Source organism: Melozone crissalis, unplaced genomic scaffold (assembly GCF_028551555.1).
Source record: "Melozone crissalis strain CALT ecotype California unplaced genomic scaffold, PUWL_Pcris_2 ptg000016l_1, whole genome shotgun sequence".
NCBI lineage: Eukaryota > Metazoa > Chordata > Aves > Passeriformes > Passerellidae > Melozone > Melozone crissalis.
Genome location: NW_026535794.1, coordinates 54,615,814 through 54,643,208, shown reverse-complemented (window position 1 = coordinate 54,643,208; position 27,395 = coordinate 54,615,814). Strand labels below are relative to the sequence as shown.

General features: G+C 38.0%; 1 protein-coding gene across 2 annotated transcripts in view; it reads left to right on the top strand.

Moving 5' to 3' along the window:
• POU6F2 (POU class 6 homeobox 2) overlaps window positions 1–27,395 on the top strand; it is a 309,033-nt gene that overhangs the window by 279,312 nt on the left and 2,326 nt on the right. For both annotated transcript variants that reach the window (XM_054274174.1, XM_054274175.1), the window contains exons 7-9: window positions 5,570–5,776; window positions 17,276–17,444; window positions 25,735–25,903. In XM_054274174.1, coding sequence (XP_054130149.1) covers window positions 5,570–5,776; window positions 17,276–17,444; window positions 25,735–25,903 — 545 coding nt within the window. The remainder of the gene's footprint in view (window positions 1–5,569; window positions 5,777–17,275; window positions 17,445–25,734; window positions 25,904–27,395) is intronic.

Here is a 27,395-nt window from a genome sequence, read left to right as displayed (position 1 = left end):
GAGATGCTCCAGCCCTATGATCATCTTTTTGACCTCCTCTGGACTTGTGAGGTCCCTGTCTTTCTTGTGGTGAAGATTACAGAGCTGGAGGCAGCGCTCCATGTGGGCTGGGTGAGGGCAGAGTAGAGGGAGACATACACTTCCCCTGAAATCTCCTGATACAGCTCAGGATACATTTGGCCTTTGGGGCTGCAGGAACACATTGCCAAGTCTCATCCACCAACACCCTTGTGCCTCTGTGTATATGGTGGTTTGTCTCATTTTGCTGAACAGTTTTTCTGTTGCTTCTTTCACTTTTCCCTATTTTTCTGTTTTCTTTTTCTGTTGTTCTTCTGTTGTTCAAAACTGAATAATTAAATTTCAATATTTAAAGAGTTGTAACATTGATCAAATTGAAGAGATGTTTATTTTGATGATACTACTAAAAATACTTAATATTTCATTTTTATAGTTGAAGATATTTTTTAGATAAAATGTCACCATTTGCTTTATGTAAGCCCTGGCTGACAGTAGAAACAAACTAGTGAGGTTGGTCTTTGATTTTACTTACACTTCAGAGCAGAAACAAAGGCAGCTGTTGAACCACCATTTGGCCACAGTTTGTAGTGTTCCTTTGGTGGTGTTGGCTTGAGTTAAGCAGCGTTAGGACATTACCCTGCCATGGGGGGGTAATATTCAGAGAAATTATTGCTATACTGAGGATTTGGGATTTTTCCCCTCCGTGGTCAGCTCCATTACTTGGGATTTTACCTTCACTTTAAATGTGTGCTATTCTTTCATTGCTGTTTGCAGGACTATGTAGGCAAAGACCATTGGGCCCACACCTGGTATGAAGGTGCAGGCTAACAAATTAATTTCATGTGCAAGCCAAGCCCTACAATATTATTGCAGAAATCATCTTGACAACGGTAGGTTCAAGTTGTAAGATCTGAGAGATCCAATGTCAGATATCTTGAAATCCTAGGGTGCTAGGATTCACACTAATAGATTAATCAGTAGAAAATATTCAGATGCTGTTAAATATCACCCTCGATTTCTTTTAAAATTAGAAACAAACAACTGACTTTTAAAACATAGCTAATACTGGGAAGCAGAAAAATAATACATTAATTTCTGCAAAAACTCTTGTCTAAGTGGCTTGATACAATTGATGTATCTATTAATCCATGAACAAAAAGGAAAGAAACATAGTGAATACTTGAAGTGATCATCTGGCTCCAGCAAGAATTCTGGCAACACTCTGTTGCTTGAAGAGGGCAGGTCTCTGTGATTAGTAAAGGAGGGCAAAACCCTTTCTCCATCAAAGAATTTGAAGTCTGAATTTACATTAAATATCTGAGTACAGTTTCCAACTGCACTGCATTTTGTACCTATATGAGGAACCTGTACCTCATAAAGATACAACCTGGTGTCATTTATTTTAATCAACAGTGCTATGCAGATTACTGTGCCTAACTCTCTTAGAAAAGTATTGATAAGGGGATCCCTTGGATTAACCCTTGGGCTTTCAAAACTGTCTTATTGCTGTTTTGCATATGACACCTGTTTTGCAGTTCCTTTGTGAACAGTGCTTGCTTTCAGTTGTATGATGTATAAAAGGAACTGTAAAAGACATGGAAAAAACTCTCAAAACATTTAAATTTATACTTTTGTAGCATGAGAACTTTTAGGGATGTGGGATTTTTTTCTTCAAGAACATCTTTGACAAGCAGGTTTGTTTAAGAATTCGAGTCCAAGCATTGCCAGATTAAGAAGCCTATTCTGCTTTGTCTCAGAGAAGACACAGCATTGTGGAATGTGTTCTCACTGTGGAAGTGTTGGATGGGGCTTAGAGCAAAGTGGTCTAGTGAAATACATCACCGCCCATGGCTGGGGAATTAAACTAGATGGTCTTTAAGAGGCCCTTTCCAACTCAAACCATTCAGTGTGACTCTGTAAGTATCTTTTGGGATCAGTCCCTGTCACATGTTATTCCTGAATCATCTTTGAATATAATCTGAAGTAGCAGCATTTCCTAGAAAGGAGCAATGCCTCCTGACTAGGGAAATCACTGGCAATTAAATAGTCTGTACTGTGGCACACCAGTGCCTCAAGCCTGTGGCATTGCCTTGCTTTATTTCTTGACAAAATTCGAATGTATCAAAACCATAAATTGTCTTCTACTTGTACAATAATTTAAGAGGACAGATTAGCAAGGCCCAGGGTGAAATTTCATACCAAAATGAAGGGAAGAGGGATGTGGTTCAGCATCACGTTAGTCACACAAGGTTTAAGGAAGGGATCCAGTTGGAGTACTCCTTATGTGTGAATCAGTGAGCAATTAGGATATTTAGGAGGGGGTATTTGGACAAGGGGAAACTTGAAAGGGGAAACCTGAATCCAATTTTAGTCATCTCAAAGCTGCATGCAATAATGAGTAGCCCTGTTGTTTAAGTAGAGACAAGTGGATATCTTTTTCGTAATCAGACAAGAATTTACTTTGGTAAAAAAAGAAATAAAATCTTCTTAAACCTCAGTAAGTTTCTGTTTGCAATTAAGATTTACCCTTGGGTCCTATGGTAACACCCCTGAGGACATTTACTTATTTGCCCTTCTGAAACACCTCTTCCATCTGTGTTTTTCCTGCTCCATTTCTGTCTGTGTGCATGGACAGCACGCCATGTACAGTATGGTGTGTGACACACATTAATACGTATAGATAGCCTTCTGCTTCTGACCTTACAAACTGTCCACTTCAGCATTGTCATTCTATGAAATGTCCAACTGTAGTCCAAGAAATGCATTTTAAATGTGAATGCAAACATTTCTATTACTGATAACACCAACACAGCATTTTTTGCTTTGCTGGGATTAGGACCTTGATAGTTAAAGTTACATTGGAGTAATGACAGTCCAAGGTTGCGTCCTTTACAGACATGGCAAAGGAAGGGGAGGCCTTTGATATGTCTCTGCTGATAAAATTAAGAAGGATTATTTCTTGTGTTTGGTGAGATTATATTAAAAGTGAAAGAATATATTTGTTACTCATAAATATTTTAGGTCACAAAAACTGGGAGATATTTATGTGTTGCATTGCACTGCAGTTGTATTTCATTCATGCTGAAAGTCTGATTTTAGAAAACAATTTGAAATCTGATAATGATGTAAATAAATGCCTCTCCCCTCAGCGAATAGCCATCTTCTCACATGAACAGGAAAGCAGTTGCCATTCAGCTAGGGACATAAATAAAATAAAATAAAATAAAATAAAATAAAATAAAATAAAATAAAATAATTGTGATCTGAAAAGAGAAACACTCAGGAAATTTCAGCTTAGAAGGCTAACTGAATATGCTTCACCGTGCTTCACTTTCATGCTCCATAAAATGGGGGTAATAATCTTTATTGATCTGTCTACCTTTTAGCAATGCATTAAGAACTTAAATTGTATCTTTACAGTCTTTTGAACAGTCTTGATATATGCAGCTCTTACAATACAGCTTAGTAGCTGGGCTTGCCATTTTATCAGGCTCTCCCACAGGAGAGCTGCCCTGTTTTACTTTATGGTTTTCTGGTCTTCCCATGCTAAGGCCTTCTAACTGGGCAAGTTTGGCAAATTGATGACAACTACTGCTTGTTTCCTGAGCTGCCATAGCCAACAGTGCACTCTTCCTGCTCCAGGAGTCAGTGTAGGTTGTCACCTGGTACTTCATGGTTGAGCCTACCTAGAGGCACCTCACTGGGTGTGACTGCTGAAGGAACAGCCACTCATTAGGATCCTGTCACTGAGTGGAGTCGTGTCTTAGCCTAATAATGGGAGAGGGTGATGACAGCCACCTGTCCCTCCTGCGATGCCTGAATTACTTGGATATCTTTGCATGGTGCTTTTTTAAGAATGGATTTTTTGGGGTTGTTGTATGTCACCACTGGTGATTTCAGTAGGCAGAGGTCTTCACATATCTTTGTTACTCTTTACCATGCATTTCACACCTGTATTCATTTTATATCCACAGCAAGAGATTCAGAGGAGTTTACTTTTGCACTCTCATCAAGCAACTTAGTGGTCTGCCCAAAAAGCTAACAGATGTTTTCACTAAACAGTTATTTTAGACCTAATTTTACACTGTCTTGGATGGATTCCATTGATATAATATATAAATTAATTGTTGAAATCAATAGGAATGTTATATGTTTTGTTTTATATATTTTTTGGGGAATAAATTTGCTTTTGAGTTTCATTAGGAATACTTCAGCTTTTTTTCATGAGAAAGCTTCTCTGTATCTATTGCTGTGTATGCATCTCTTTTTCTTTCCATCCATTCAACTGTCCATACCTACTTAATAGTTTGTGAATCAGCTGATTAATTTCTATAAAATTTGTCAGAAACAAAGAGATCTAAAAAGATAACTAAGCCCCCAAGTGGAATGAGAACCAGCAGACAGACTGTAGAAAACCACAATATTTTTATCTCCACTGAGGAAAAAGATGGAATTGTACTAGTAGGAGTCAAAATGGACAACATAGTGTGGTGAATGCTGAGGATAAAGAGGAAGAAGCAAGTTTTCTGTAAAGGGCAGACTCTAAGTCTTATGATGGAGTAGGTGTTTTCAGCGAGGCTATGATGAAGAGAGAGGAGAAGGTGAAGGAAATAGAGATGTGATATGCTTTTTTTTTATTTTTCCTGTTGCAACAATCCTATGACTCCAGCTTTGTAGGTTGCTGTTTGGAAAAAAAAGAAGAAGTTTGGGTTTAGGCCCAAGTTTCATCAGAAGTTCATTTCAGATTCTCTAATACCTGTAAAAAGAATCTTACAACAGCATAACTTTTTCCAGCCTAGCAGCTTATTGACTGACAAGCTTTCTTACGACATCTGTTTGACATCTCATCCTAATATTAGTTTTACAGGCACATTCACATTTTAGGAAATCACTGTATTCTCAAGTCTGAGATGTCACAAGTGTATCTTTCTGCAACTACTTGCCCCAGAAATGTTAGCTAATATATTTTATCTAACATCAGCCCTCCTGTTGTGTTGTACTTCATAGCTGTCATCCAAAACCAGCTGCATTTTTATGAACGTATCTTAATAAGGCATGCCGTGAAAGGCACCAGTATCCCTTTGTGTCTTCCTGAGATCACATGGGAGTAAAAGGTGGTCATCCAGAGTGCCAGGTATCAGAAAATCAAGTATAATTACATAAGCCCCACTAGTAAACCATTATATGGAAGACAAAAAGACTGATACTTTTATCTATCTCACTCTGTGTTAAAATTAATAGTGGAAAGAAACCGTAATCTAAGGCCCAGAGTGTGGCCCACAATTTGCTTTATGCACTCTTAAGCCACAGCAGATTTGCTGCAGGTGACAGTGGACAGTGGTAAAATGTACAGGTGATATGTGATGTGACAAATGAATTGGAAAGTCCTCATCACCCCAGTGAAGGAATGACTGTTTCCCACCCTCAGCCTGTTTTACCAGTCTCTCTGTGCTTTTGTCACCTGAGTTTGATTCAACATGAAGAATACAAGGAATTACGTGTGGCGAGTATATGTGGCATGCGTACACTCTCCCTGTGTTGTTTCTTCCAGATTATTGGAACAATCCCACTGATGCCTAACCCAGTCCCGTCCAGCCAGGCGGCAGGTGGAGCTCAGGGACTTCAGGTGCAGCCGATAACTCCACAGTTATTGACCAATGCCCAGGGTCAGATCATCGCCACTGTCATCGGCAACCAGATACTGCCAGTGATCAATACCCAGGGAATAACACTATCGCCGCTCAAACCAGGCCAGCAGGTAAATTGTCTGTAGCCTGAATGATTATCAAAACAGACACACTGAAATTTTCTGCTCCTCATGGACACTCTCATGGCCTCTGTAAAAACACCCAGTTCTTCAACATCTTTAATTAAAAAAATTAATTCTGTCCTGCATAGTGTATTACTGCATACTGTACATGTAGTAATTAATAATGTCCTATTATATAATTTATTTATATATTCAAGAATTATCTATTTATTCTTTTTCTTTTCAAGGTCAGTATAGGACCAACTGAGATGTTTTCTGCAATGAAAATGCAGTAGGAATATGAGACAGAGGAGTCTATGGCCTATAAAGTTCAGTTCCTTAGTTAGTGGTGACCTAGTAGACTGAGGCCTGAAGTTATTTGGAACATGCAGGAAAAACAAGGGAAAATATAAAATCTTATTAGATTTCCTCACTGGAAAATCAGATATCGTTATGTATAATTGCATAGACAGAAAGTATTCTGTAGAAATTGTTACTCAGTGTAAGGTTGCAGGTAGTTGACAGACTTAAGGATGGATCCAGTGACCACACTGAAGTCCAAAAACACTTCTGTAGCTCTTCTTATGGCACTCTAGAGTCAAGTCCATTAGTTTTGCCTACATCTGTAGAGCAAGGAATTGCAGTCCTATCTTTTATCTCAGAAAGGGGAAATTGAGGACAGAAGACACATCAAATGTGATTACTAAAGAGGTACTTACAAAAATGTCCCTCACCTAAATATTCCGCTTAACATTCCTGCTGCTGGTTGTGCTTGTTTGCCATTCCTGCTGACACCTCCAGGCACAGGGAGCAGCTTCTTGTGTGCTGCTGAGTATCCCAGGCCACCTGAATTCCAAACTGATGATTTATTATTTTCTTTTTTTTTCGAATTTAGAAGTGGAGAATTTATGGATCTCTAAAGTCACTTTTTTTTTTTCTTCTGAAAACATTCAACCATCCCATTGGTTACCTGCTTTTTCCCCATCCTATCCTCTGTAGTATGTAGCATGGGCATTTTTCAAAGCACTTATCATTTATCTAACTCTATTTTCTTTAAGGGGAGTGTACTTGCACTAGTGGCAAATGCTTTTGCAATGGTTGCATATACACGGTTTCAAACAAAGCTGAATGGATCTGAGGGCAGGCTCCATGTTCTCCACCACAGGAAAGTCTGAAAATGAAATATGAAACTCAGCAGTTCACATTTGGTTTCCTGGGGATGTGTGGGATGGGTTTTTTTGAGCCAGTCCCCTGAAGGGATTAGATCTTTTCCTCTGTTATGGGGGAAGCACTCAAAAATCATAGCAATCCTGAGATCCCATTTGAAACTCATGAAATGTAGGTGTAAATAGGAGAACAAAGGATGTGCATTATTGCCTGAGACATTCTCACATGCAGGGCAACTCACCCTCTGAGTCCTGCAGCAAAGCAACTTCCTCCAGGCAATGTCTGCCAGTAGTGCCAGTGGGCAGAGAGGATACAGAGCTGTAACATTTTCTGCACAGCTCATGGCACTGGGCTCACATAAAGGGATGAACTGGGAAAGCTGACGCTTCCTGAATGAGCAGGGCTGCAAAGCAGAGGCCACTGTTTAGCCACATCATGCTGCACTGTACTTATTTGCCCAACCTGTGTGCTCATGTGCAGGGATCAGCTGGCAAAAATATCAGTCAGCAGAGAACAGATTATGTCCCAGAGCCAAAGATGATCCCCATTAAGCTGATCTGCCCAGCAGTGCTATGGAGGTAGAAAACATTATTTTGCCAATACTATTTTCACAGAGTTCAGCCCCTGCCTCTTTCTCACACGGAGTCCTGAGGTGCCAGGGGTTGCAAGAAGGGCCACCAAACAACACATTCTCCTAACCTTGAATCAGCTTTTCTTGAAATCTAATCAAGACAGTATTTTGATCAGGGAGGGAAAAAAAAATGTAGTGCAAATACTATATGAAAAAATATATTGGTTTAGGTTATTGTTTTTATAGGAACCGCAGAAAATTATTTCAATGTATTTGTGCTCCCTCTACTGGCTCTTCTGGTTTTACTGAAAGAAGTCAGAGAAAATTTTGTCATGAATTTCAGTGGGAGCACAAAAGATGCATGAGAGCTAGATTCCTCATAGAAATAATGCTGATGGACAGTGAAAAACAATTGAGCTGGTACTATACAAACTGTTGTATCATTTGGAAAGTGAATAGATTTGCTCGAAGGTTAAGGAGATCCTGGGTTTATTTTTTTGCCTGTGTAGAGATTTAGACTAACTGTAGTGTTTGGCCAATGATAGCATATTAAGTCATAAGGTTTAAAATATTATTTTCAAAAGAACTGAGTGAGTGCTTCAAATCAGAGGGCTCAGCAGGAATTCAAAATATTTTTGAAAATGGTGTCACACAGTATTTGGTGTCTTCTAATTTGATGAAGGAAGCTTCAGCTGGGGGAAAGATTACAACACAAGTTTGGGGAAAGTTTTTAGCATATCTTGAAGAAAAAAATGCAGGAAATAAATAATGTAGTAAAAATGTTCCAGTTACAGAGTTACAGATAGTCCTAGTTTAGCTTTCAACTTGTCACTTCCTTGGAATCTCAAGTACTGAAGGAGAAAAAGAGCAATGATACTGAGCTGCAGCTTGTTAGCTGAGTCACAATAATTGAACCTTTGTAAACTGTTCCAGTTGCTAAGTAATGCATGCTGGTACTTACTTTCTCCCTGATGACTGAAGACTTAAATGCCTCAGATATTGTTAGTCAGCTTTACTTAGGTAGACTATACGTGTTATTTATTCATACAACTTTTTCAGACTTGACAGACTGAAACCAGAATGTCTCCTAATGGAAATGAGTCCATAGAATACTTACATGCAATGTAAAGCAGTGCTTCTTTTTCTGCGCTGTAAATAGGTTGATTTTCAATGTACACAAGCAAGTCTGATGTAGTCCTGTTCTTCCTGTATTTAAGTATAAATGGATGGGTTTGATTTATGTTCTTTCAACTACCCACAGTAGGTATTGTTCCTCTTCAAATTGCAAGTAGGCAAAACTTCAGATATTTTACTATTTCCAACATTTTGCTAATCTAAGGAGCACCAAGAATTCTCCTAGAAATTGCAATGGCTTTCTAAAGCAGGCAGTTGTTTGCACTCCTGTTTTATTCACTATCCTTTTTATCTCTGTTCATAAACAAGGGGGGTTTTGCCTTTAATAATTTTTGCTTAGCCATTTCCACACTTTTCGAGATTTTTTGATCAGAACTGAATGCCATGGTCACAGGGAGGATGCTTCCCTGTTTTACATAACATGATATTATTTTCAGCATTATTTTCTTTCTTTATCTCAGTACAGCCTACATCCTGCTTTTTTTCTATCTCTGTTCATGGAACAGTTTTACTTAATAAGCAGATATATCCATCATTATATATCTTTGCTTTCCTGATTATTTTCATGTGTATCACTAAAATGGTTCCTTTTGATGTGAATCACTTTGCACTGATCCACCACCTGTCAATATGCTCCCCTGGCATGGTCCAAACAGGATTTGTAAGTTTTTCATGGTATTCTGTACTAACTGAAGAAATTCATGTGTTCTTCCTGCAGATGCTACTTTACCATTATTCACCATATTTCCTTGCTGGCTGCTAAAATATTTCAAAAATTTGGTGTAAATCCATTGTTTTCTACTTTTAGTCTTCTTTCTTGAAAAAGAAATAAAATTCTCTAATTTTATGTTTCTTGCTTTATAAGCACTTTGTGTCCCATAATAGAAGACTATCTTGTAAGTTTAACTTCTCCACTTCCTCCATGCTTCTCAAGAGGAATTTTGTCAAAATATAGGTTGCATGGCTAAGGATGCATTGTTTATGAGAAAAGATGAATTCGTTGTAAAAATTTGTTTGCATTGTCATTGGTTACCAGATTTTAGAAATTTGTTTCAAGGTGTTCTTTCATCTCACTAACAACAAAACCTTAACACCAGCACAGCTGAACTTGAACCATGAACTGCTGTTTTATAAAATTTAGGAAAGTGTGCACCTTGCTTAACTTAGTCATAAGGAGTTAGGTATCTGGTGTAAGCAAGATAACTGGATTTTCTGCATAGACATAGACAAGGAGACATATGCATGTCCAGTGGGAAACTCAAGATACCAAAATAGAAAAGTTTTTGGATAGGTTGGATCTCTAGTAGGTATCTTAACATATCCATTGTTACCATTGACATGACAGAGGGCTAGGGTAGCTATTTGAGGATTTTCGAATAATTCTACGGTGAGCAAAATTGACTGATAAAAATCCAGCTGCTAATGATCACTGGGGTTCAAATACATTCTTGTTTATGTATTTCCTAAACAGCTTTCCTAATAATTGGTGTTTTCATAACTATTTTCTTTCCCATACAGAAGAAACTTCTGGACATTCTGTTGTTCTCTGGTGTACCACATAAAGTGGGTTCCCATCTCACTTTTGCCTGGGTCTTTCTTTCTACATACTAGACTCATTAAATACAGTTGTTCTCAGTCTTGTTGTATCTACAATGCCTGACAGAATTTTTCATGCTTCATCGTGTCTTACAGCACGACCAGCTTTGGGCTTCTGCCAATTCTAACACAGTAAAATGAGCTAGTAGGTAGTATTTTCCTACATTTTCACTTCCCCATCTTTGTTGTCATTGGCCATTATGCTCCAGATTAACTGTTGAAAAGACATAGATGCCTCTCAGATGGGTCTGTGGTGATTCTTGTACATCTGCTTGCCAAATTTCACGTTACATGTTCTCTTTCTGCAGTCTCAACCTGCCACAAACTCCCTACCATCCTGTTATCACAACTCCATACAATCCCTTGTTATTCTCTCCCGTTTAAATCTAACCAGCTCTCAATCATTTCCTCTCTGCAATGCTCCTATAGCTTTGATGCTGTCTTGTTTTATGAGAAGTGCACTCTTTTTTCTCTGTTTCAATATAGTCACTAAACTGTGTTGTCTCAATTCAACTTTGTTTTTCTTTTGCTTCTTATATGACTTTCAGTGATGAGGGTGACAATTTTTCTCTCTTCTTTCTCTTTTCCTTTACCATCATCATTGCATAATTCTATTTCATCTATGGATAAATAGCTAGAATTTTGAAAGTCAAGATTACTAGACTACTTACTACTACAAGGGACTACATCAGACTTTCCATGCCATGACATGACATTGACTTGTAGCTTCCATCTTTTCCTGACCAGTTCTCTTTGTGGCATCAGCACCTGTAGGAGAAGGATATCTCAAAAACAATTCATACAACTGCACCAAACTATTGGGAATAGTATGATGCCACTACATTAGCTGTCATTCTAAGCAACTGAGGCACAGAAAGCATGCAGTGCTGTTCACTGTAGGAAAAGGAGGGTTACCTTTGAATTATGTACTTGCACATTTAAAACAGTTATTATAATACTATTGTAATATTTACATTATTAATTAACATTATTAAGTGATAAGTAATTTATAATTAGTGATTAATGTATTGTCAATAATATTATTGTTATATTGACATTATATTATTCCTGACAGGGGTAAAAAAATTATTTATGCACCTCATTTGCATATAAAATTAAAACTACACATGTCCAGCTATATTCCCAAACCCTGTTAACAATTTGAAAGACTTTCAATTACAGTGTGCTTTGAAAGTAGTTGTGATTCAATAGAAAGGCTTTGAAAGAACTTCAGCAGATAGCGTCAAAGTCCTGCCCCCAGTTATGTCCACAGGAGTCTTCATTTTGGGCGGAGTATGTACACAGCCAGTGTGAACCTAAGGATGTTTTCTATATTAGTTTCCAAATGTAGCTATTCTGTCAGTCTAAGCACTGTGTACAAACACCTTTTATACCATATGTACTATACTATATTGTACTATACTGGGAGAGAGGATGTTTCTTAGGTATCAAGTATCTTTCGTATTCAGTTTCCTATACACAGTTACTTGAATTTATTTGAGTAACCTAAATTAGGGTGAGGGGGTACAGTATTTGTAACATACTCTGGCACAGTTGACTGTGAAAGGGATTTGGCATGAAGGATGGGTATATGTGTATTAACTTGTTCTTTCCAATTGCTAGAAGATTTAAGGAAACACTTTTGAAGCCCATGCCTGCTCATGCAGTCTGTTTAAAAACAGTCTTCATCTGCCATTGAGTTCTTGAATCATGCAGTGTCCTCAGCATGCCATTACTCTTTCTCAAAATCAAATGTATTTTAGGAAATATGTACAGAGCAGAGGACTCCATTTGCAAGAAAAGAGAAGCATGAAACACTTAAACTACTACTACTGTAAGGCATTATCATTCACACACATCAATTTTGAAGTGTTTTGGAATGTCTTTTTTATATCAAGATACTTATTTTTCAAACCTTCCATGGACTTTCGTCTTTACAAGAGTTAATGTCCATATTTCTCATCAGAAAAAATTGAAAATCTTTAACATAAAGGGGATTACTTAAGATGCATTTCTTGCTCTTTGCACCACTCCTTTTTGTTTCCTCTCTTCTGCCCTCCTTCTAATACTTGTCTATTTCACTGGTGTCTACTCTAATTTGTTGTGTTTCCTTATTTCTTGGATTTCCTTTTCATGAATCATAGAAAAATAGCACTGGAAAGGACCTGAAGAGGCCATGTATTTTGTCTCCTCCCGCTAGGCAGGATCAGTTGTCCCTATATCGTTCTCGACAGATGTTTGCCTAGCTTGTTCTTTAAAATCTTCAGTGATGGAGGCTCCCTAGGCCGTCTAGGCACCTCTACTTAGTGCTCTAAATGTCTTCTTGATGCCTGATGCTAGCTTTCCTTACTGCAATTTAAGTTCATTATTTTCTTCTGCTTTCCATTAAGTCTATATTGCACCCTTGCTGTTTGTCCAGACTCTCCGAAAAACCAAGTAGCAACTCTGTTATGATACAGGGAAATATTCCATTGAAAATTTTCTAGATTTCCACTAGTTTCTTTATCTTTCCTTATTTTATACTAAATACCTTGTTACCCTATCACTTTTATGCAGCTTTCTGGATGCAGAGAACAACATCCCTGATCTCATAAGGCCTTTAACACAGAGCTCCAGTCAACCATCCCAAGCATAGGGATGCCCGACATAATTTAAGGACAAAATTCAGTCCTACAGACCTAACTAATTCTTTACCTCTGCATCAGTCAATACCTCTGTATCAGTCAACACTAACTTCACTGTTGAAAGCAATATGTAAAGCTTGTATAAAAGAAATAGAAATAAGGCCCTTCGCAGCTTTCAGTTTAATTCTTATAAAGTGTTATGATGCACTTTTCCATTCTCATATTCACTTCATCCCACTAGCTGTAGTGTGCATACACATATTCCTGCCAGATACAGATCACAGTTCCATACAGTCATCATTCTGGCATGTCTCCTATATCCACTTACCAAGAAAGGCACTTACAGCAACTGTTTCTGTAATTTCTGTGCCTCCTTCTGTCTTTGGATGGAAAATGCACAACAGTCATAAATACAATTCATATCATACATACGTGTCCAAAATTGAGAAAAGTTAGCTATTGCAAGTACAAATTGATTCTGTCATCTAGAATCTAATTCATAATCTAATCGTTGTCTCTTCTTAAGGCTATTTCTGGAGTGGAAATTATACTGGATGAAAATAGTGTTTTAATGCAATTTCATGCCATAGATAACAATCATTGTTTTTTAAACAGCACATTTACAGCTTAACATCATCTGCTGTAAAGCAGAGGCTATGCTGGAAATAATGTAGGGAGTTAAAGATGGAATCCTCCCTCAGTCTTTGATCAGGTCTTAAGGTGATTCTTCAGCCTCTTCAACCCCATTGCTCACTTCTCCCTCACAAGCAGTGTGTTAGAATCCAACCTCTAAATATTCCTTATATATTGCTGTTACCTTACTTAAGGTTACTGTGAATCCAAACTTTACTAGCCATATTCCTTTATGCCCAGCCTAATTATGAGAATTTCTTATATTTGTTTAAATATTTCTGGACCTTCAACAAGAAAGTTGCCAAGCTTCTGGGTGTTCCAGTTACTTTAAAAATATATGCATAGTAGAAAACATGTGCAGAGACTCAAACACTTTCTAGACTCAACCATCATATTATGCACATGCTACATAGTGACCCTGACTTTGTGCATGCCTTTCATGCAGAGCTAAAAAATGCAGAGTGCCCTCTCTAGAGCTTCCTGGAGGCTTCAGTTTCACTGTGGAAGTGCTCAGTAGTTGAACTGTTCAGTGACTATATTGTAACATAGCTGGAAAATGTTGGATTTGCTTTCTCCTTGAGAAATACCGATGGGAAATGGTGTAGAATAAAAAAAAATATGGGTGGAAATCAAGGTTCAAGAGATTATCCAGTCCAACCTGGAGTACCTATTCCAGTTTTTAGTTAATTTGGTCTTAACTACTGTCATAAAAACTCACAGATTCCACCAGTAATCTATGCCAGTGTTTCACTGCCACGTTAGATAGCTTTTCCCAACATCTAATTGGAACCTCCCAGATAACTAGGCCCCTTTATAAAGTGAATAAAGAATAATTATGTCCTCTTTTCATTAGCTATGCCTATATTCAAAGCAGGTATTATATCCCACTTGGTCTTCCCTCCTTTAGATTAAACATAACCAGTTCATTACAGGTGCGTTCATAAGCCTTCATAAGTTAACTCCCAGGCCTTTAGCCATTCTAATTATTGAACTCTAGTTGGTCTAGATTTTAATGCAGTCTAGCACCTAGCTGTGGACATGGCATCCTCCTCTGCAGAGGTCTTTCCAGGGCTCAGTAGAAAGGATACATTTCACATGCACTGCGGACATCACTCCCACTAACATGTCTTGGTATGGGAACTGCCTTTACTTCACTTTTGCTATACCACAGGTTCGCAGCCAGTCTATTCAAAGCACAGCAATATTTTGATTCCTAATCTTTTAATCCAGCCTGTCAAAATTTCCTCCCAGCATGTCATCAGCATGTAAATTTAGTAAAGGTGTTCTCTGCTCCGTCATCCAGGTCATTAAGAAAATATTGAGTAGTGTTGAATGAGGACAGACTTCTGTGAAGCACCATGCATGCCCATTTTTTTCCACAGATACTTCATCCTCAGTTTTGCTTTCCAAATATTTTGGCATTCATTCTGCAGCAATTTCACCTAAACTATGCTTCCTTAAATTATAAAGAATGTCACATGAGGGAGTATCAAGACACTTGTAAAGTCAGACCACCTACTGCTTTTTCCTGGTCCACGAGAGCCAATTACCCTGTCTTAGAGGGAGATCAGATTGGTTTGACACAGTTTGTTTCTGCAATCCAAGTTGTCTGTCGCTACCTTGTTTTCTTGTGAGTGCTTACAAATTGTTTGATTATTTTCTTCAGTACTTTACTGTGGTTGAAATTTAGTTGACTGGCCTATAATTTTGCAGATCTTTCTCTTTAAAGATAGCTGCTGCATTTGTTCTTGCATCCTCACAGATAAGCACTAACATCTCTTAGACTGTTCCACATAGTGTAAAAGCATCTAACTCATCTAAATACAGTACTTACCTTCCCTTGCCTGCACTGAAATCTTTAGTTTTGCCAGAGATTCCCTCAGACAACAGACCCAGACACCAAACACCTGCCTGTTTCTGAAATCTGCAGTCTGGATGTGATGTGGATATAATGCATGGGCAGGCAGTCCACTTCTTCAGTGTTCAAAAGAGGCCAGCCATTAGAGTGGTATTTTTCCCTAAGAGAAGATATTATAAAAGTACTATCTGAGTTGGGAATTCTCTGTAGATAAAATCCAGCTGTTAGAGAATTTTTTTAAGATGCTCACTCCTTGCATGAGTCTGAAAACTGGAAGCCTTTTAATCAGCTTCTCAACTGCTATCCCCTTGATAAAGTTCTAGTTATATTTTGTTAATGTACTTGAGAAAAAAAAAATCCTACACATAACAAAATGCCTTTTTTATTAATCCACAAGGAAGTCAGAATACACTAAAACTGGCCAGATAAATAATTAGACAATTCTATAAATAATAAAAATAAAATAATTATACTTAATTATATAACTTTAATATTTATTAAAGATTAAATCAAAGTTTCTTCCTTCATTTTCTGTTATATTATTCCATATAGAAGGTAGAAAAAGAAATTGAAGTTTTTCCATTCTTAACAGACTCTAACAGGAATATTGTCATTAAAATAGTTCATATATATTCCACAGAAAATGCCATCTTGAATGTGAACAGATACCTTTATCTACAGTTTTATACAATTTGTTGTATATTTAGCATCAGACAGATTTCTGTGTGTGCTGGGAGGATAATACATATAATTTGAGTGTCACTAATGAATATAGCTCCTTTTCTAAAGTCATTTTTTCAGTTAGATATCAAAACAGAAAACCTCATACTCCTTGGCATTCAAGAAATAGATTTTAATTACTGACTTCAAGCAAGGCCTCATAGGCCTTTATCTTTTCCCTTGTAGAAAATGCAGATAACAGCTGCAGTGAAGTGAAGCCTTTTTAGAATATTTTTATGATCTTTTTTGATCAATATCAAGAATAACATAAAATAAAGGTATAATAAGCAGCAGTCACTAGAGTGTATCAGACCTGTATTACTGTATTCTTATGCTCTGAAAAGATTGTACTGGACTACTAGAATTCAATTCAAAACTGTGAAGTCCATTGTGTGCCTTTATTTTGTAGAGAGACTGCCCTTCAAATTTTCTGAGAGTTTTATGTGAAAATCAGTACCAGAGAATGTTCCTAGATTTCAATGCTACATGAAAGCATATTATAGGCAGAATGGATTGATGGTTCTTTCCATTCCCCTAGTAAACAAACAAAGACTACACTCCTGTAATATTTGTTTAAAAAATTTAGAAAGTCAATTCATGTATCATTTGCATCTACCATACTTACTAGACTTTTCACACATGTCATACTGGATATAGTCTTGATGTGGATAGAGCTCAGAAATTTTTATGTGTGTTTTAGTCAAAGACAACTTATCTGTTCCCATGACTTTTGTTTGTTTGTCAGCTATGTCATAAAACAAATCACTGATTCCTGTAGGAAAGGGATTTTTGCTCAGTTTATATCCTCTTCCCCATTCCCATTCTTCTTGGCCCTGGTCCTGGTCCTGCAATATGAAAGGACCTCTGTGAAACAATCCTGATTTCTATGAGAATCCATGTAGGGAATAAAACTTTGGTTTCATGAGTCAGAAAACAGGTAAGGATATGTATTTAATAAATCAGAATCCTTCTGTAATGTCATGGGTCTCTTATCACCCATTACAAAAAAAGCATTTACCTTCCAATTGGACAATATTCTAAGCAGCTCAGATTTCTCCTGCAACATTGTCACTTGAATAAAGCCCATGGTGTTTAATGCTCCTATGTGATTTGTTCCCCAGAAGTAGATGGGTGAGATGGTGCATTGCAAGTTTCCTATTATTGCTTCACTTTCTAAATACCTATTTTTACATTTTAACATGTAGCTCCATCAGCCTTCCCAGACGCAAGTGGGACAAGCAGCTTCACAATCCAATCTCCTGCATTTGGCTCACAGTCAAGCATCTATGTCTCAAAGCCCAGTGCGTCAGGCTTCCTCTTCTTCCTCCTCATCCTCCTCCTCTTCAGCTTTGAGTGTTGGCCAGTTAGTCAGCAGTAAGTATTGCTCCCTGGCTCTCCTGAATTCTCCCTTCTGTTTGTCCTCCTCGCTCCTGAGTTTTCCAATCTGCTTTCCCTCCTTTTGTTTTTTGTTGTTTTTTTTTTTGAATATAGTAGATTGTATATTGCAAAATAGCTGACTCTCACCAGTGAGAGTCACTAAGTGTTATCATGGATGGGGCTTAAGGTAAACATGCCTTGAGAAATTTAATCAGTGTTGAAAATGGTCATGAAAATGGTCATTAAAATGGTAGTAGCCATTAATTGACTCATGAGGACAATTGTTACAACTGAAATGTAGTTTATGTTTTTTGGAAGTTAGAAGTTTTTGAATCAGTCAATATAATGAAATACAGTTCTCAGAATTTGGTTGGCAAACAGGTACTCCTACTTTTGGTTAAGCTGCTTGTTTCTTTGCTTGGGTGATATAGCAAACCATTTTACAAGCCCTAATACTGCACAAATCCAGAGTGAGAGATTTTCTTGCCAGAAAAAACTCTCAACGCTTAAACAAGAATGAACTGGAACACACTGGGGAGAAGAGAGAAGCACACTGCAGTGAAATAACTGAGTTCCAGTGTTAGAATTAGAACAGCTGACCTGAACAGCACTTTCTTCCAGATTGCAGTTGAGAGTCTTTGCTATTACCTTATCAGCATTAACTTGGTCTTTACATAGCAAAAACCACAGGTTGACAGTATACATAAGAAGCACTAACAGTTTTTGCACATCTGCAAAAATCCAATTGATTGTATGACCTTGTTTTATGATACTCCATGTAGATATTCTAAGTAATCAAACACTGTAACTTATGCTATATTGGTAGTGAAAAATATGTGACTGATACAAGCTTATGAAGGGCTTGGAGAAACTGTTATGCAAGGGAAGATATGAAAAAATCTTGGTTGGGTTATTTCAGAGATAATTTGCATGGAGAAATTACTAGTAGAGTTGTAGTGGTAAAATTATGCTGATGTAACTCCCAGTGGGAATACTTTTGTTCTGGAATGAAAATATCTGCATATAGATACAGATATAATTATAATGCTATGGGTGCATTGTCACTAGTAAATTTTCTCACATAGACATGCTTGTAGAAGGAAGACAAAGAAGAGGTTTTACATTACAAATACAATAAATTTACCTCTAGTCCATGTGGGCAAATTGAGTGAAATAGCTGGTGCAGAGTTATTTTTCAATAACTAGTCTAGAATAGCTCCTCTTTTGGACATTCTTATTTAAAATAAATGCAATATGGAAGAAGCCCTCTTAAGATTACAGGATAAATCCATCCAAAGTTAGAAAATACTTGAAAAACAGCTGTTTATTCAACTGTATGCAATTCCTCTTAGAACATGTATTTCATTATAACAATATATTGTTGAGATTAAAATCATGCAATCATCTATTTTTTTTTTCTCATCCTTCTTTCAGTGCATTCCCAGTGGAATTGTCCTAGGGATGTATCAGAATTACTAACACAACAGGTGGCTGTTGTCCCAGGGTTTATCTGATTCACTAATCTGTTCCTCAGTTTGCATAACATTTGAGGTAGGAAGCTATAGAGGAGTGAAGGATGGTCTTGCCTGAGGCAATAGAGGACTGAGGAGCTGAAGCCTTCTGTCTGCTGTGTAATTCCAGTGCAAGGCAGGCAAATCACTTAAAAGAGATTTTTCACAAGTGCTCCCTCAATATCCAGCTTGAGACTCTGGACTTTAATTTACAGAAGAACCCGGTACTCACAGTTGCAATTTTAAGTGCACTTTCATAGTGGAACTGTATCAAGAACCATTTACAGACAGTCTAAAAAATAATTTCCTACTTGACCTAGACTGGGTACCCAAAACTGCTTCTTCTCTCAATATCTGTCCACTTCTCGGTGAATGAGAAGGGGAAGACCCTCACCTTGTAGAAACACAAGAAAATAAATTAAGATTTTAAAGAAACCAGAAGAGCTCAAGAGGAGATGTCTTTAGTGAAGAGCTTTAATAGAGGTCTGGGGCCACACACTGAACAAGTAAAAAGGCAATACATCAATCAGTTCGTCTGTAATGAAGGACAGTTGATCCTGTGCACTGAATGAGGCACATGAAAAAGAACTGATAATCCAGGGCTCAAAGACTATGGTACATTGTGTTGTGGGCTCCTGTAACTCCAGCACTTTGTAACTTCTGAGTGTTAATTTGTGCAGCTCTAAGGGTATTCTTTTAGCTTCATTTTTTGCATGGATAAATTTCAAGGTTGTTTCAAAAGCAGAACAGTAACATAAATCAGTCATATGGTGACATAATCTTTATGTTCATAGTTGGAAATAGGAGATGTGTTGTAAAAGCTGATAGTTCTGTTATCATCTTGTTGGTTCAGCTCTGAAATAAGCATGCTGTGCTTATGGATTTGGCTGAGAGTAGAGTACGAGGCACAGGAATATCAATTTGGGCACAACTGGGAGATACATTAATGAACATAGAACTTTTACTTGATCCTCTCAGGCTTGACTCCATCCACTACTTGTCTTGTTCTAGTCCCATTAATTCTTTACACTGTTCTCCAGACCACCTACTCTCCCTTTGCCTCCATGCTGTTGTTCCTCTAGTTTTCTGCCTGCAGTCCTTTCCTTACAGTCCATCATTACCCAACTTCTCTTCCCTTTCATTTCCCACTCAGTCACTGTCTCCAGACTGTATCTGTACCCTTTTACCAACCTTCTTATTAGGTAGTTTCTGTCCTCCTTTATATTGTTTTATCACTAGTGCCACCTCTTTTTCCTTTTTTCTTTTCCTCCATCACAGTGAGTGGTACTCAGCACAGTCAGGCCCTTTCTCCCTCCAGTCCAAATTCTAATCCCTGCTCTTCAATAATCTTCAAGTCAATTTTTTTTTCTTCTATCTTAATTTTTTCTTTAGACTAAAGGTTATTTTTTCCCCCTTTGCATCCAAATCCTGCTGATGCCAACTCCCACTCTCCCTAGCAGCCATCAGAAGACAGTGAAAAGTGATCGCAAAGAAGAGCATCAAGTCAGTCTCCATGTCTTTACTGTGGTCTATCAAAAAGAGCTACAGGCATGGGAAACTTTTCATACAATCAGACTGATTGTTGAAGGAGTTGCACTTGGAAGTTAACTCAAATTTTCCAAAATAAAATGTTATTGATAGGGATCTTCTGAACAAAATTCCACGTTAACATAAATAAAAAGCTTGCGGAGCTGTTTTGAGTTTATGCTTCCAGCTTCATTCAGTCTCTGCTATTCAAGACAACACAAGACTAACAGAATGAATAGCATAAGGAGCAGATCAACTCACTTCTGCCATTTACATAGTAACCTTACACACACAGAAGCAAACCAGTCATCTCAATTATCCCTAAAGGCTGTCCAGCATACTCCTGAGAGCATGTAGCCACCACAAACTGGAACTAGCACTGCATGCCTAAGCCTGCTTGAGCCACCACATCAGGGATGGTGTAACAGGGCACAAGAGAGCTACCTACTCTCTTCTAGTCTAATGTGGAAAGAGCCTACAAGAAAGTGGAAAATATGGTCAGTTCAGTAAGGAAAGATCAAACCATCTGTGTAATGAAACATGAAAAAGATGGGATCCTTTATAGCTTTTCTTTCACAGTGATAAACCAGTGTTTGGACAAATAGTATTAAATGACCTTCATGAGTTTGAAAATTGTTTCATGTGACTGAAAAGCCATTTACACAAAAACGTGGCTGAACATGAGAATGTAGATAGAAAGTCATCCTTGTTTCACTTCTTTACAGAATCTGTTCACTTTCCAGATGCAGATCACTGAAGGGCGGGGGCACCTCTGTGTCATGCCTGTGGCCTTCTTAGACTCCCAGCTCCCACACTGGCTGCCAAGCTTTGTATGAAGGGCCTACAATTGAAATGCAGTGTTGTCTGAAAGTCTTTTAGTGGGATGAGACAGGCAATGGGTCAGCGTTGTTGAGAGAAGTCATGAGGGCAGCAAGAAACAACTTGTGGCCTTCTGAATCTAACTTTGATTCCTTTATTCCTCCTGAGGTAGGAATATTGCTCTCTTTTCCTGATTCCTTACGAAACTGTAATCCAGACCTCCGGCAGAGGTCCTGGAGCTGAGTACCTTGGCAGAGATTTGCTGTATTCCAGAAATAATTGCAAAATATAGCAAAGTTCATGTAAAACTAGTCACATTTAGCCGCTTGTTCAGTTAATCAAATTGCATACAGCGTCCAAACTTCAGCAAATAATTATTTGAAGCAAGCTTCTGCACACTGACTGCAAAGAGAGTAACTCTTTCACAAGATGTTGCTTCACATCAGAGAAATTATTAAAGTACAAGTACAAATTCATAAGAACTCTATTAACTGTAGTGTTCCATGTTCCTTGGGTTTATTACTTTTACTTTTCATTCTAGTAATATTTTCTGTATGATTTTGGTTTTTTTTTCTTTAACGTTCCTTAATTTCAAAGAAGTTTCCTTACCTTTTGTTTTTAATTTCTCTTTCTTTTTTTATTTCTTGTCCCTTTTTTCCCCTTTATGTTGTTGTCTTCTTTATAGCTTTTCCATTTTCTCTCATCATCACCCCTTCATCCCTCACCGGCAACAAGTGATAATTATTTTGGAGACAAAGCATAACAGTTATTTCCAAATAAAAAATATTTTAAAATAAGTTCTCTCTAAGCAAGGACTGCAAGATTCATCTCTACTCTTCCTGTCCCTTCTGTATGATTTCTTTGTGTTGTCTAATCCTATTTGTATTCTCTTTTGTCTTCTTTATTTTCTCTTCATTCAATTCTACATCTTTATTCCTCCCTTTTTTCCATTTCATTTTCCTCTTCTGAAATGCATCCCTCTGCTCATTTCTTTAACTTTTACGCTATATGTTTTCTTTGTGGAAATCACTGGTTTCCCCTTGTGCTCTGAGACTTGTGTTTCCATGAAGCTCCTTTCTTCCTCCCAAATTCATTTTACTGTCATCTGTTACTGTGAAATTAAAATGCCTCCCATAAACAAATTATTATTCTTTTTTTTTCCCCTGAGCTCCACTCCATTTTCCATTACCAATGTTTTGTCCTGCCTTTCTTATCCAATTTACTTTCCATTGGACCTCCTCAGCCAGCTATTTCTCCTCCTCTCTGACTGGGGAAATCATCCCCCTGTAATCCCTCCCATGGCAGAACTCTGTGCAACAGAAATTTGGTTTCTCCTTAAGGGTGCACTGATTTCTCTGTAGCAGCTCTTTCCCCAAACTATTAAAGTCACAGCATATTTTCACTCAACAACAAACTCATGCAGGATTTTCAGAAGAATTCAAAGGTGGGAGAAGTATTCCCTTCAGCATGAAAAAACAGATTTCTGTGCAGGAGAGCCTGTGAATTTAATTTCTTCCATACTGCTCATCTGTCTTCCCCATCCACCAGGATGGCTGGTGGAATTTTAGCTGTCTTTCTTTTCGTTATAGGCACCCATATCCTCTTAAATGATCCGAGACAACCCTGTGACCTTTCTCCAGCACCCAGTAGTTTCATAGGCAGCCACTGTTTTCTCAGGCAATAATGTAAACATGGGAGTCTTGAAATCCATTACCGTGGATCCCAAACACTCAATGGGTTTGGCAATGTCTATTTACCTGTTGTCACTGGGCAGCCTTCCCTGGGATATCCACATAATTGGAAAAGAGCCAGTTTATTTACTCTCTTCAGTAAGCTACTCTTCCTAAAATGTGAAGGGCGCTATATGTTCAACTGTTTTGAAAGCTCAGAACATGTTAAAACTAAGTCCATAATCTCCTTGAATATGTTTATGAATATGCATATTTAGACCATAAAGTCTAAGACTGTATTGATGACAGTTAAATGCAATAGTGTAAAACATACAAATGATGGTGCCAATAGAATGGTCTTCCTAACACTATTTGTGTTTTAGAGAGGTGACAGAAGACAAGATCCATGGATTTCAAAGGGCTTTGAATCATGCCCAAAGTAGAAGTGGTTCCAATTTCACACAAATGCTATTTTCCCTAGAGTTCAAGATAAAACATTTCAGTGTTTCAGTCCATCTGTTAGTACTTTCCTGTTGCCAAAGACGCTATGAAAGAATGAAGCCTTTTTTTCTCTACAGATATTCCACTGTATACTATATTCTACTCCCATATTACTGAAGGGCATCGCAGATTTTTTCTCATCTCAAGGAGAGCTCAGCCTAATATTACCCTCATCCAAGTGCCGCAGGCAGGAACAGTCTTTCCACGATGCTCACTGTTGCAACAATGCCAGATCATTCTAGATCAAGCAGAACTTGGCAGAATTTCTCTATAGTTTCTCTACAATTCATTTTCTCACTTCCCTTTTTATTCCTAACAGGAGTTGGGGAGGATTACAGGTGCCATAGTTTGCTACTTTGGAAGTTCTCTGGCAACACCTGAATTGTCCTTTGTTACATTCCTAACAGCCTTAGTCAGAGGCCTTAAATTAACAGAAGGAAAGAGGCGAGGAAAGTCACCATTTTAGTGTACTTTGCTCAGGGGAGATTTTGAGGCCAGTATCATTTATGATATTTAGTATAGAGACCTAAAGTCAGATAAGTCTGCAGCTCCATTCTGTGTCTCTGAAATTCAGAACTGATATGCTAGATAGATGATATGGTGTAACCAAAAAAATTCCATGCTTCTGCAGGCAATTACTTTATAAAAACTTCAGTGGCCACTGTCACAGCATTTACTCCTAAATCAAACAATATGCACCCTAGCTTTGTACTGACTGAGTGCATGGGTGTGCAGGTGACCACCAGTACAGCAGTGAGAACAGCAGAGATGTTTCTGAGTGTGGAGTATCATTGAAACAAGGCTCAGCTTATGTGCATGTTTATCTGTATGCACAGTTCGTGTGGTCCCTGGTTGCATAGAATTTAAAAAATATTTTTGCCATTTGTGCTTCTTACACTCAAGCAACAGAGTAAATTTTTATGCCAGAAAACCCTTTTCCCTCTGTCTATTACTGGACAAAAGGATTTTTTCTTAGGATGTTTCCATCACTAGGAAATTTTACACCAGGTTTATAAACCCCTGAAAATAAAAGCTTTGCTACTGCAATGCTGATAAGCCCTCAATAGAGCCATACTAGCAGGAGCCATTCTCATAAAAGGTTCAGAATGGTAATGTAGTCTAGCACTGTCCTTGGACAACTGCTTGCATTTACAGAAATTGAGGGGTTATTGTACTGCAAACTTTTCACCTCGGAGTCTGAGGAATGAGGTGAAGAACAATAGAGATGTCTCACTGGGAGAATGGCTTCACTACATGCAGGATTGCACAACACTTTGAAATCTTCTACCATCCCAGTCCCATGCTGTCTCTGACTTGGCAAACACTTTCATTTAGTCAGGGATCAGTAGCTTGGGAGGGGGTGGGGGGTGGAAGTTCCATTCTCCAGCTGTTGTGTCATTTCCCTTGATAAGTCCTAAATTGACCGAGTTATCCAGCTCCAAAGGAGCTTTTCTGTGGTAGACATGCTTTATTATGTGCCCTTTCAGGGACAAAGGCTTCTGTGTCAGTAAACTGCTATAGAAAGGAAGGACATATTTATTCTCACAGCATCATAAGCATTATCTTCTGAGGGGCTAATGTAAAAGTGAAAAAACTGTGCAGCATTACCATCCAAAACCAGTGTTGCTGCTCCTTGATTATCGACCTGATGGGAGGCAGAAAAAAAAGCTTGAAATGCTGCTTCTCAGAAGGGTGTATTTTAAAAGACAATTAATAAATTAGGGAGGTTTTCAAGGCAGAACTATTTTAGACTTGTTCACTTGCTGGGTTATTTTGGACATTCATCCAGCAGTTTAGGTCGGGTAATGTGTAAAAGGGAAGAAATAGTTGTGAATCTTCTTATTTGGCATTAACTTTAGATAAAGTACAAAGACTTGATTTCAAGTTAAAAATCCAAGCAGCTCATAGTATATATAGCCCTCCCCACAGACTGGAACCATATTTATTAACACCAGCCATTGCGCTATGTGATAAAAAGGCATGGAATCCAGGCATACTCTCCCTCAAAGATGAGCTGGCCTTTGTCAGGAGTTCAGCAAAGACATATCTTTGGAAGTCTTCCACCTCCAGACAACTGCAGCCCAGTCAGCATCTTAGCAGTCTGAACACACCTGACAAGGCAAGTCTGTTTCTCTTTGGGGAAGGAGAGAAAGGTGTCAGTATTTAAAAAATTGAAGTTTTGGCAATGAAAATGGCTGTAAGCCTGTCCCACTGATATGTGATGCAAAGAACTGACATGATTCAAAAATATCTCAACAGATCCTCAGACAGCCACTGGAGAAGTGGATGGGGTAAATCTGGAAGAAATAAGAGAATTTGCCAAAGCTTTTAAAATCCGGCGCCTGTCCCTTGGCCTGACACAGACTCAAGTTGGCCAAGCCCTGAGCGCCACCGAAGGCCCAGCCTATAGCCAGTCTGCCATCTGCAGGTAACAAGTTACATCATAGCTCCTCTTCTTTCTTTGTCCTTAATAATGATCCAACTTATTGTGAGGAGCATGCTTGTGTTTGAGTCTCATAATTATACACTCATATAGAGTGTATAATTTAACCTGATATTTAAATGTTGTTATCTGACATATAAATTGTTCTTACCGTGTATATTTAGAGTGATTTTTGGTCTCTTTTTTTCCCTCATTTTCTAAACAAGTGAGAAACAATATTCCTGGCATAGAGACTTAATTCCATAGATGAGTTGGAGATCCTGCTGATGCTCGATAAGCACCAGCTGACCCTCTTCATACTGTGCCATTTTCTACAGATAGGGTTACTGAACAAATATTTCATGGCTGCATCCCTGCTAAGTTAAACCTGTATTACTGTGGTTAGCACTTCACATAGAGGATGTTAATGATGATTTACCTAGGCAACACAGAAGGGGAAAAAATAGCTTTCCTGCTATCTTGCAAACCAGCAGCTATTCATCTTTTACCACCCAAATATTTACTGAAAAAAAACTAAGACAAACCTATGTATGCAAAGCAGAAATTTGTCCTAATCATAAGAAATAATAATACAGTCTTGACAGAGTTAGAGTAGAAGCAAACACCTTATATGCATGTATGTCTATTACAGTAATCCTATGTTTATGCATGAGGTAACAAACACACTTAGGTAACAGCTTTTTCCTCTTGGGCAATGCCTTATAGTCCTCCATCAGTGAAAGCCAACAAACCAACTCTAAGCTCATTTAAGTGGATTTTGTTCTTGGTGATCCATGAAATGCTCTGTCTTTTTATCTGCTCTTTATACTTTTAATGTATTCCCCATAGAATGGAAGTGTACTTTTCCTGCAGTTAAAGACTAAGGTTATAAATAACATCAGTATGGGGTAGTGTGCTTGCAGCTCACATTTTGCTCAATGATTTTCCATAAAACCCATTGATTGTTGTTAAATACAAAAAGCTCCATAGGATCCTCTCACTTCTATGGTCTCCCCTACTGTTTTTTCTTATAAGATACCTCCCTGTTGAAAATAACCTTTATTCAGTCTATACAAGGATACTGCTGCTGGGAAATTTGTTTCAAGACTTGTGCGTCGTTATACCAAACATGTCCTGCAGTAACAACACTAACAAACAATGCCAATGATATGAATGTTATTGCTCCCTATTGCTAAGGATTAATTTTGATTATGTTTTGTTGTTTTGGTTTTTTTTATTTCTTTGTGGTCAGTTGGTAAAGAATGCCTAAAATTGGTGGAGTTTTTAGCAACTGGAAATTTTTTGTAGTTTTAAGTTGCTGTTTATAATGGTATACTTTAAAGGAACACATTGCTGTTTCCTTTACTTTTGCCTAGTTTACTGTCTTCTCATTTTCTCCATCTACCTGACACTTTGAGAAAGCACTAGGGATGGTGAGACCTTTTACAGAGGGCTCCTTGGAGGAGCAAGTTGCTCAGAACTTGAGATTGGGTGCAAG